The sequence below is a fragment of the Nannospalax galili genome, unplaced genomic scaffold, assembly GCF_000622305.1.
Source record: "Nannospalax galili isolate Female #2095 unplaced genomic scaffold, S.galili_v1.0 scaffold302, whole genome shotgun sequence".
Taxonomy (NCBI): Eukaryota; Metazoa; Chordata; class Mammalia; order Rodentia; family Spalacidae; genus Nannospalax; species Nannospalax galili.
Genome location: NW_008350120.1, coordinates 2235328 through 2247620, shown reverse-complemented (window position 1 = coordinate 2247620; position 12293 = coordinate 2235328). Strand labels below are relative to the sequence as shown.

At 46.7% G+C, this 12293-nt stretch overlaps 1 protein-coding gene across 4 annotated transcripts in view; it reads right to left on the bottom strand.

Annotated features, from left to right (window-relative positions):
- Positions 1-12293, bottom strand: part of Actr3b (actin related protein 3B) — a 93622-nt gene that overhangs the window by 54619 nt on the left and 26710 nt on the right. For 3 of the 4 annotated variants that reach the window (XM_008847256.3, XM_008847255.3, XM_017801716.2), the window contains exon 2: positions 9132-9187. The exons of the other annotated variant lie outside the window; for it this stretch is intronic. In XM_008847256.3, coding sequence (XP_008845478.1) covers positions 9132-9187 — 56 coding nt within the window. The remainder of the gene's footprint in view (positions 1-9131; positions 9188-12293) is intronic. 4 annotated transcript variants of the gene reach the window in all.

The window sequence follows — 12293 nt, the reverse complement described above, 5'->3', positions numbered from 1 at the left end:
GGGAGAGGGGAGGGAGAGGGGAAGGGAGAGGGGAAGGGAGGGAGGAAGGGAGAGAGGAAGAGAGGAAGGACACAAGAAGTGAGGGCAGGAGGCAGGAGAGAGAGAAATGGTACTTCTTTTAATGATGACATAGCAAGTAACGGAATCCAAACAAGGGGATAAAGCTACACGGAGCCAAGGCTCAGTGGCAGAGTGTCTGCCCAGAGTGTCACCCCAGCACCCCAGCACCCACAGCATGCTACAGAACCCTGACTTCTTCCCTACCCAACAGTAACACAGCGTCCCTCCCCAGCTAGGTGTCCACAGAGGTCAACTGAAGACCTGCACTTTGACCCTAAACTGGTAAAAACAAGAGGCATCTCCCTTACTGTCTTGGTTTGTTTCTTCATTGCTGTGACAAAACACTCTGACCAATACCAACTTGGGGAGGAAAGGGTTTATTCAGCTTACATCTCCCAGGTCGCAGTTCATCAGGGGGCCCAAGGTAGGAACTCAGGGCAGGAACCTGGAAGCAGGAGCTGGAGCACAGGCCATGAAGGAACGCTGCTTACTGACTTGCTCCCTTGGCCCCTGCTCAGCCTGCTTTCTTATGCAACACAGGCCCACCTGCCCAGGGGTGGCACCACCCACAGTGGGCTGGGTCCTCCCACATCACTCATCAAGAAGATGCCCACAGACATGGCCACAGGGCCAGTCCAATAGAGGCAATTCCCCGACACACAAACATCACTATTAAACCATAACTTTCCAATTTCAAGATACAAGATATGATGTTAATATCACAACATAAGACAGTACAACCTTAAAAACCGCACAATCCTTAAAAAATCCAAACACTTAAAAGCCCATAGTCTCTTTTAAAAGTCTCTTCACTGTGGGTGGGCTTCTTGCTGCTTGCCTTCTCTCTCGCTGGTGAGTCCATCTTGCTGCTGTAGACTGAAGACTAGCTGATCTTTTGGAATTTGTCAGACCTTCAGCGCCAGATTGGTACTACTGAGACATCCAGCCTTGTGGACTGAATGACTACGGATTCTCAGCCTCTCCAGTGTGGTGCAGCCATTGTTGAACTACTCGGACTCTATTTCTGTACATTCTACCAGTTCTGTTTCTTTAGAGAACCCTGACTAACCTTACCATAGCAAGAATCAGAAACAACTCAAATAAGACAACTGTTAGAGGCACTGAGAGATATTAAATTATCAAACAAGGATCCTAAGAGCCACCAAAAAACTCTTGAGAAGTAATTTCAAACACAGACCTAGGCACACATGTTGTTGGTCCATTTCCTGGCTCTAATACTGTGCTACAATTGTATATGGTGTAAACTGACTTCCCTAAACTATCTTTGTAACTGCCTATAAATCTATAATAACTTCAAAATGAAATAATTTAAAGATTATAAGTAATTTAAACAACCTAATAAAATACCTAACTTACTGCAATGATGAGTCAAAACTAAAAAGATGCCTCTGGGCATGGTGGCTCCTATCTACAGTCCCAGCATGAGGGGAAGACAGGAAGCCGAGGCAAGAGGATAGAGCTCAAGGTCGGTGTGGGCACTATAGGAAGTTCCTGGCCAGCCTGAACGACATAGCCAATGCCTGTTTCAAAAAGACAAAACACACCTGGGAGATGCTGAGTTGGAAAATTGCTCAGCGTGTAGCCTAAAGACCCAAGTTCAATTCTCAGCACCACATAGTGCACAGTGTATGACTCTAACCCTAGCACTGGGGAGGCACACAGGAGGACCTCAGTCTGGTCAAATCGGTGAACCAGGTTCAGTGAGAGACACTGTCTCAAGAAATAAGGTAGAGGGCAGACAAGATGGCTCGTCGGGTAAAGGCCCTTGCACCCCAAGATCTGAGTTTGATCCCAAGACACATGTAAATGTGGAAAGAGATAACCAATTCCACAAAGTTGCCTCTGGCCTCCCTGTGGCACATGCATCCCACACATAATAATCATTTTTAAAAATGAATAAGGGGAAGAAAGAGTTTGACATCAATATTCATCTCTGATTTCCACAAGCCCATGCATGTGCACACACATATGCACATGTATACACACACACACATACACACGAATAAGATTAAACTTAATAAAATATTCCTAAATAAAGTACTACAGCTCAAAAATTGGTATGGATGTAGAATATGGGTAACCAGAAAAGACAGACTTTTCCTAAATGCTAAAAAGTCATCTGAGGTCAGGGCTGGTGAGGGCTCAGTGGTTAAGAGCATTGACTGCTCTTGCAGAGGACCTGGGTTTGGTTCCCAGCACCCACATGGTGGCTAAGAACCATCTGTAACTCCAGCTCCAAGGGAATCCAAAGTCTTCTTCTGACCTCTGTGGGCACTGCACGACATGGGTGCACTTACATACATGCACACAACACATGCATATATATAAAATAAAAATAAAATAGTAAAAAATGCTATCTGAGGCCAAGGGGTCATCTGAAGTCATTAACTCCCAGGAAGAATACATCTAAGAAAGAAAGTTATGTCTACACACGTAGACATAAAGTCTGTGTCTCAAGAGCACTTCACAGCCAGCTGGCCTGGCCTACGCCTGCAACCCCAGCACCCAGGAGCTGAGGCAGGAGGACTAGGACTGTCACAAGTTCAAAGCCAACCTAGGCTATGAAATGAGACCCTCCCCGCTGCAAAAAATTAAAATTAAAATATCCAGCATAGTTCCCAAAAGAATGTTATACCCTCTACCAGAACTTCAAAGAGTAACTCCTATCTTACACTAACTGTTCACAGAACTTCCAGAAGTTACCAAACTCCTATTTATGAAGCCAGTACAATTTTATTTCACAAACCAGACAGAAACAGCAAAAGAAATGAAGATAACAGACACCTAACACTGATGCAAAATCCCCAAACACAGTCACAAGCTGTATGAAGCTGTTCGCCACGTCCTCTAGTGAGGCCTTCTCAGTCTGTGGGTCGCCAGCTCTGATGTCTGCACAAGGACGAAACTGACGAGGGATGCTTTCCTCTGCACACAAGGCAACATGTGTGAGAATAAATATTTGTGCATAGGTTCAATATGTAGTTGTCTTTCATAACCTGGTGGGGTTTTTCGCCAAAATGAAATAACCACTCAACATCCAAAGTCTATGAAATATAAGTCAGCAAATCAAGAGCACAGATACCCAAAACTTTATCCTCTCAGGAGATAATGTCAACATTCATGTACAGCTCTAAAAGAATATAATAAAGTAGATATACAAAACTTTGGTTGGTTAGGTTGGTTTTGGCTTTTGAGTCAGGCTCCTACTTTGTGGCCCATGCTGGCCCCAAGCTCTCCAACCTCCTGCCTCCCAGACACTGGGCTCACAGCCTTGGGTCACGGTGCCCAGCTCCCAGATCATTTCTTTCTTTTCTTTTTGTTTAAAGTAGGGTCTTGTGTGGCACAGGCTAGCATTGAACTCACTATGTAGTTATAGATAACCTGAAAATCCTGATCTTCCTGCCCCCATCTCCCATGTGCTGGGATCACCTTCCTGTGCCACCAGGCCTAGCTCTAAGAGCACTGTTTGAAACTGAAATAGCACAGCCATGAAACCTACACAGAATCTCTCAGAAGACTAAATGCTCCGTAAAGTCAGAAAGAAAAAGCATCTGCCAAGTCCAGATCTAGTCACTATGTTAACAGAAGTTCTAGCCAGCAAAACAGCCTCCAGGACCAGTGAGAAGGCTTAGAGGATAAAGGGGCTTGCCACCACACCTGACAACCTGTGTTTGATCCCTGAGGCCCACATGGTAGAAGAGAACTGATGCTCCCAAAGTGTCCACCTTCACATGCACTCTGTGACAATGTGCTGACCCACCACACACACGCACACGCATGCGCACACACACGCACAACACACCACACACACAAAATAAATGAATGTAAACAAAATACAGCCTCAAGAAAGGAAACACAAAAAGGCTAAAATTATAAAACAACCATTACTTGGTCTGCAGAGGAAACATGACAGAATCTGCACATGGGGCAGGGGAGAAGGCTCAGCTGATAAAGGGTTTGCTGTGCCAGCACAAGGACCCAAGCCTGGCTCTCCAGCACCCATGTAAATCCAAGCACAGAAATACACACACCTAGAATACCAGGGCTAAATAAAGAGGCAGAAACGGGCAGATCCCTGGAACTCATTGGCTGGTCAGGCAACCTAGCCTAGCGAAACTGATGAGCTCCAGTCAGCACAATCCCTGTCTCAAAAAATAGGGCAGTGGATGATCAACAGACACTCAGCATCGACCTCTGGCTTCCACACACAGACATACATGTACACGCCCCCACATGAACATGCACATACATCACTTATACCCACACACACACAGGAAGGAAGGGAGGGAGGGTGATCTGCAGACTGTCAAACAAATAGGTTAGCAAAGTTACTGGGTTCAAAAACAGTTTACTAATCTCAGGAGCATTCTTTTTTTAAGGTTTATTTATTTTATTTTAAATTATGTGTATATGTGCTTCTCTGTGTAAGATCTGTGTACATATGAGTGCAGGTGCTCACAGAGTCCAGAAGAGGGTGTCAGATACTCTGGACTGGGAGTTAAAGGAGGATATGAGCCACCCAGTGTGGATGCTGGGAACTGAACTCAGGTCCTCTGGAAGAGCAGTACACACTCTTAACAGCTGAGCCATCTCTCCAGCCCCAGGAACATTCTTATATGAGCAATAACTAATTAGAAAACAATTTTAAAAATAGATTCACACTGCAATAAAGCATCAAAGTTCCTAAAAATCAATCTAGCCCAAGGTATGAAGAAGTAGTTTAAAGAACATTGTAAGCCCAGAAGGGTGGTACATACCTTTAGTCCTAGCACCTGGGGAGGCAGAGGCAGGAGAATCTCTTTGAGTTCAAGGCCAGCCTGGTCTACATAGTGAGTTCCAGGTCAGCTGGGGCTGCAGGGAGACCCTGTCTCAAAAACACCAAAAAAAAAAAAACAAAAAACATTGTAAGACATTACTGAGAACACAAGAGATGTGAATAAACAATAAAACACAACCACAGAAACTGAATATTCATCTTACTGATGAACATCAAATTTGGTGTAAATCTTTTTCAAAATTAACTGATAAAAAGTATCTCCAGCCAAGACTCCATTATAGCTTTTCATAAATTAATTTAAACTGATTCTAAAATTTATACCACAGAGGAAGAGCCAAATCATTCAAGAAGTCAGACCCACAGGGTAAAGGCTACGACAGGGCAATGTGTGCACACGGCACCCTACTGCAGAGGGAGATAACAGAGCAAAAGAAAGACAAGCACGGGCCAGGCAGGGGGCACACGTCGGCAATCCCGGCACTCAGACCAAAGTAGGAGAGACGAAAGCTCAAGGTCCACCTGAGCTGTATGGTGAGGTTCTGTCTCGATAACAAAAATATTCCCAAGCATAAATGTTGCCTCGATAGGATCAGAGGAAGTGTTCCATCAGAATGCATTCTCAGTCAACAGTGTTGGGACAACTGGCTTGCACTTGGAAAACAAATAAAATTAGCTGTTTCATTACATATATTTTTTAAAATTAACTCAAAGTTCGAGTTCTTTGGAGTAGGAATGCATTTTTAAAAATAGAAACATTATAAAAGGAAAAAAAGAAAAATTTTACTATATAAAAATTCAAAATTTCCAGTTGACAAAAAAAATCATTTTTAAAAAATGTCACGGTGGTCTAGAGTACAGCTCAGCGCTACAGTGCTTGCTTAGCATGCACAAGGCTCTGGGTTCAACCTTGGCATCGCAAAAAGAAATACATAAATAAATCAAAGCAATAAATAAAAAATACAAATCATAAAAGAGGGAACAATATCGCTAACAAATCAGTACATGACACATGCAAAGAGTCCCTAAAACACCAAAATGGCCAAAAATGCAAGTTTTAAAGATGAGCAAAGACACAGACAAGTAGGGATGCTCAACCTTACTGCTGGTCAGAGAAAGAGTTTAAAAACCATCACATGACATGCAGTGGACTGTCCAAAATTCAAGGCCAGGCTGTGGAAAAGCAGACGCTCCCCAGGCTGCTGATGGCCCGAGGTCAGCACGGCCCTTGTGGGATAAAAATTTGAGCGGCCAAGAGCCCAGCACAGCTCCATCGCCCCTCCTTGGGGAAACGGTACACGTGAACAAGCAGACGATCCCTACACTGTGTTGTACAGAAGGAAGGGCGGAAAATATCCATGTTTTAAAAAAGAAAAGTTAGCCAGATATAGTTGCCCTGCCCGCAATTCAGTGCTGGGAGGCTGACACTAGGGGACGTGAAGTGAATTCAAGGCTGGTTTACAAAAGGAGACTGAGTCACAGTCTCCTCTTCCAGACCTGTATTTGTGAGCAGTGATAAATATTTAAAACGATGCTGAAAAGGACTTTTAAGATAATGCTGAAAGTTGGCAGGAAGTCGTTTCAGAAATTCACAAAATGGACCGCTGGAGATATCGTGTAAAGCTAAAACACTGACTAGAAACCTAAGCAGAAAATGTCCACCAGAAGGGGGGGGGGGGCACTGGAGGAGAGAGAGAGAGAACAGGGGGACTGCAGGAGAGAGAGCCTGGGACTCAACTGAGATGGAGTCACTCGGGCCTCCGTGATCTGATGACACACTGGGTGGCCTTGTAGCAGCTGTACTGACTTTGACTAAAACAGCTATGATGTCACTCATGACATCATCTCCCAAGGCCTCTGTCACACATGGCCCATCACTTGGCAACACTGGGTGATGGAGCACATGATTACATTTGTTGACACTGATACAAAATTGGATGCTAACGTGCTTGGCCAGGGCAGTGGGGCCAGGGCGGTGGGGCCCGGGATCCTTGTATTTTCTTTTGTATTTCTTACCAGAACCAATTTTTAAGGCTTGGTTTAACTTTTTTAAGGACACCTCAGAACCTGTTCTCTGCAGTCTGGCCTCCCTTCCTGGAGCCACTCACCTGGCGGCTCTTCCTCCTGCCCCTCAGCCTCTTTCCACCACATACACCTTGCCTGAAACTTTCAATGCCTCTTCTCTCTCTCCCTCCCTCTCATCTCTCTTCCCTTCTCCCTCTCACCCTCTGACTTTTCTTCTCTCTCTCTCCCTCTTTCCCTCTCTCTCTCCCCCTCCCCCTCCTTCCTCCCTCTCTCTTTATCTCTGGTCTGTGTCTGTATTTTACCAGACATTGCAGCTATCTCTACAGAACGTAAATGTGATATTTCCAGATTATTCTCTCCCTCTCTCCGGGCTCCATCTCCAGCTCAGCTTCCCTTCTGTCACTTCTCTGGCACATCCATCCATCCATCCTAGACTGTCTTATAAATGAGACATCTTTTAAACAGGAAAAAAAAATGGGCCCACCCCCCAGCACCAAGGCAGGCAGGGAGTGGGCCAGTCCCCCACCTATCACAACACCTTGGCTTCTGCCCGGTCATCTCAACCTGCGCCAGCGGATGCCCCATGTCCTAGAATTTCAGCATCCCCTTGTTCCCTTCCTTTCCACCTTGACCGCCTTCAGCTTCTGCCACTGCCAAGGTTCTGAGAGCCGCAGTCTGTGATGACGTGTCCTTGACGCTAAATGAAAGCCTGCTAACAACGGCCTTCAGCTCCCGCCTGGACGATGTCAGGTTAAGTGGTGCAGCCAAGGCGTGCTGCTGATGGTTGTCGAGTGGCAGCACAGTGAAGCACTGCACAGCCGGCTCCTCTAGCCGATGTGCTCTAATGATGTTAAGAATCTCAGCTCTGCTTTGAAAAGTCTGAAGTCCAGTTGCCAACTCAGCACGAAATGCAGACACGCCCTAATAAAATCCACAGAAGAACAACCACCCTACAGATGTCAGTTGCCAGGGACTGAACTATGTCCACAAAATTCAAATGCTGAGGCCCTGACCCCCACTGTTGACTGTGTCTGGAGACTTCCATAGAGGTAACTGAGGTCGCACGAGGTCCTGAGGGTAGGGGTCCGAATCTGATGAGGGACCCCTGTTCCCACACACACATATTCTCACACAAAGAAAGAGAGCAGCCCCTCTGTAGGCCTAGAAAAGATGCTTCACCAGAAACCAGCCGCGACAGTACTTGAACTTAGACCCTGAGCCTCCAGAACTGTGATTCGGTTCTGACGGGTCAGCCATCAAGGCTGTGTCATTCCTTAAGGCAGCCTCAGCAGACAGTATTCCACTGTATGAATTTAAATGAAGGCGCCAGACTGATGATGGTCACCAGGAATAACCGTGTGTGGCATCGAAGCACACACCCCAGGGAAGTCCAGGCTGTGCCAGGGCTCCAGCAAGCTGGAGACAGGCTTCAGTCTTCTCAATAACTGGAGTGCTCTTCCCAGTGGTCTGTTGCTCACTTCAGCCAACACGCACATTCTAATCAAGCTCCTCCTCTCCTAAAGTCCAAAGTGGGTCGTGGTAACTAGAGGCAGGCACCCCAGCGTCACTGAACTGCAAGCAGCTGCCATGTCTAAGATCTCAACATACCTGCAGAAGCTACTTGTGGGGAGCCAGTTTCCCTCAGTGGTGGGCTCAAAACCTCTCCCTTGAGCAAATGGTCTCTGGGATTCAAACCAGAAAATGCTGCCTAGAAAGAGCGCCCTGCCCTTGAGGACACTGCCAGCCGCAGTAAAATGCAGGAGGATGTGCCCGTGCCCAAAGGGAACCAAAAGGGTCTCACTCAGCTCACTGAAAACCAAACAACAGGACACATCTGAGCACAGTAAGAGTATCAGTAGACCTCTCGTTTCCACAGAAACAGTCCTCCAGTAGTGGCCAGTGTCATGTAAAAGACATGCAGCCCGAGACAGCGCTGAGCCACAGAACTGTGCTCCCTTACGATCAGATTAGCCTCGAAGAGCCTGACAGACTATCCCAGACAGTTCAGACTTCTGACCGAAAGGCCCCTGGTCGGCTCCCTAGGTGAAATCCACTGCCAGTGACAAGGATGGGCCCAAGAAAGGGGTCAAGGGATCCAGAGAAGGGGGGCCCAGGTCACAGCCTGCAGCAACACTTGAAATAACCCTTCCCAAGCCGTGAAAGACATGAAAACACCTTAGTAAGCAGAATGGGAATGCTTAAAAAACACCGAGAGATGCAAGTTTAAACCCCAAGGTGGAGCTTTACTTACATGATGGGATAATGAACTGTGGCTCAGTGTTGCCCGCGTAGCCGAGCTTGGTGTACCTGAAAACACAAAGTCAGCGACACGTTTAGATGGCGACGCTCACTCCACATCCCACTCAAGTCTTTCATTATAAGCACTCCAAGTCCCAACATATCAGGCCTCAGAACACTCTCCTAAAAACAGTTAAAACTGTTCACTGAGAATCAAACATCATCTCAAAGAAAGTATTTACAAGGCTTTAAGTATGACACCTGATTCCAGCGGAACGGAATCGTGGCCACCAACACACCAAGTGTGCGTCTGCCCTCCTGATCTCATCAGCGCGTTCACACGCCTCTAATCTTCACGTGAACATGAAGAAAACAGACATTAGCCCAGTTCTGCAGACGGGAAAACCGAGGGTCTGAGAAGTTAGGCTGCCCAGGCTAGAGAGCAGTGACAGGCAAAAAAGGAGCCCAAGTCTAAACACACAGGCAACTCCAGCACTTACTTCCCGACTCCTTGAACTTTGGAGGGGTTAGGAAATGGTTATATAATTTTCCTAAAATGTCATGGCAGATGTCTGGAAGCAGCTCTTCCCATCCCTGTGCTCTGACAGGAGCATCTTCATCATCTCATTTCGGAAGAAGCCCATTTTCTGTCAAGATACTCTGGGTGATGGATTCCAAGTCTTGACTAAAACAAATGCCAAGATACTACTATCTGTTCCAAACGCATTCGCTAATCTCCTAAATATAAAGGGGGTGAGAAAACATCACTCTGACCATCTGCTGGGAAGGCAGCACTGCGAGCCGGGCAAGCTGGGGACGCACCAGCCCCTCCCTCTGCAGAACCTCAAAGCAGGGCGCACGGCCAGCCCTCCTGACGGTGGATCAAAGGCTGCCTAGCACTGGGAAACCTGAATGTGCTCCACTTTACAAATTATCTCAAGATGTTTGAGATTAAATGTTTCTGTGTGATAATACTTCTATTTCTCACAAGTTAATTTTACGATTTTTAAACATACTTTGCCATATGTTGGCTTTGGTGCTTTTGAATGTGTAGTGAGTGGGTAAGGTTTGGGGCTTTAAAACAAGAAAGCTGGCTGTCCTGACATCACACCTACTGCCCAGCCTCCATGGGATGTGAATTCTTCACAACACAGGAGCAGGTGAGGCCAGACCCTAGACCCTAGGGCCTGACAGGACTAGGTCCAGCCGAAGCTCCCATAAGGCCACACACATCAGAGCTGGGAACAGGAAAATGACTAAATAGGCCCTCAGTCTCTCACTCCAGGGCCAGAAGACCCACAGGAGGATAGGCTTCTAGACCAACCTAGAGCCTGAGGCTTTCCAGGATGGAGGCAGCACAGACTGAACTTGCATGGTGGTGCACAGTCTATAACTCAGCATTGGGGAAGCTGAGCGGCGAGATGGCAAGGTCAAGGCTAGCTACATAGTGAGAGACTGTCTCAAAGACAAATCACCACCACCACCAACAGCAGCTCATCCCCAATTTGAATATCATTCTGGAAATATGTTCCAGATAGGGAACTGAATTACTGACCCAAGGCTGCAAAGCATATAGAACCCAGTAAGTGGATCAAGAATCACTAAATATTCAAATCTTTTTAATAATTTATTATTTTTATTTTATGTGTATAAGTGGATTGCCTGCATCTATGTGAGTGCACCCGTGTCTTGCAATGCCTCGGAGGTCAGAAGAGGGCTTCAGATTCCCCTGGAACTGGAGTTAAGGACAGTCAGTCCATAGCTGCCTTATGGGTGCTGGGAATTGAACCCAGGTCCTCTGCAAGAGCAGTCAGTGCTCTTAACCGCTGAGCCATCTCACCAGCCCCTAAATCGTCAAATCTTATCATGTAGTTTTCACAAATCATATCACCCACCCATCGACTCTCCCCAAATTCTTTAGTAAATCCATTCCCCCACACTGTTCGATTATGACCTCAGGAAAGGGGTGCCCCCTCATAGCTGTCTCTGCTCCCTAGGGCAGCACCTGGAGTGTGGCATAACTTCATAAGCATCTGCTGAATGCATCCTTCCCAAATGCTGAACGGCTGGGGACAGAATTGATGTGTTATAGGGAGATGCTGAAGGTCAGTAAAAAAGTGATGGAACCAGAGCCGGGCGTGGTGGCGCACGCCTTTAATCCCAGCACTCAGGAGGCAGAGGCAGGTGGATCTCTGTGAGTTCAAGGCCAGCCTGGTCTACATAGTGAGTTCCAGGACAGGGGGGGTCAAAGGGAGACCCTTTCTAAAAAAAAACCAAAAAAAAAAAAAAAAAAAAGGTGCTGGAACCAAAAAAAAAAAAAAAAAAAAAACAGATTCTCCCATATGATCTATTTACAGATGGGAAAACACCACTACATATGATGGGTTCAAAATACAGTAATATGTAGATATTTATTAAAATTACATGCTAAGTACAGACTGGAGAGATGGCTGTGATGGATAGCTTTAGTGTCAACTTGACACACCTGGGTTGAGGGAGCCTCAATTGGGGAATTTCCTCCATAGGACTGGCCTGTGGCCATGTCCATGGGCACCTTCTTGATTGTTGAGTGATGTGGGAGGGCCCAACCCACTGTGGGTGGTGCCACCCCTGGGCAGGTGGGCCTGTGTTGCATAAGAAAGCAGACTGAGCAGGGGCCAGGGGAGCAAGCCAGTAAGCAGCGTTCCTCCATGGACTGTGCTCCAGCTCCTGCCTCCAGGTTCCTGCCCTGAGTTCCTACCTTGGGCTCCCTGATGAACTGCGACCTGGGAGATGTAAGATAAATAAATCCTTTCCTCCCTAAGTTGGTACTGGTCAGAGTATTTTGTCACAGCAATGGTGAAACAAACTAGAACACTGGCTCAGTCACTAAGAGAGTGGTTGCTCTTGCAGAGGACCCGGGGTCAGTTCCCAGCACCCGCATAATGACTAATGATTGTATATTTAAAAATTAGATGCAAAGAATCATTCATGTTTGCTCTATCTTTCAGACGAGTATTTTTCATTATTTAAGACCACGCCCTTCGGCACCAGATGGCCTGGACTCTAATCCTAGCTCTGCTGTCAGACCTGAAGAAGCTGCTTCAACTTGCTGCAAATCAGTTCCTCACCCTCGGCCCCATCCCCACACCCATCTCGCTCCCACCCCCACCCTCGCCCTCGGCCCCATCCCCAC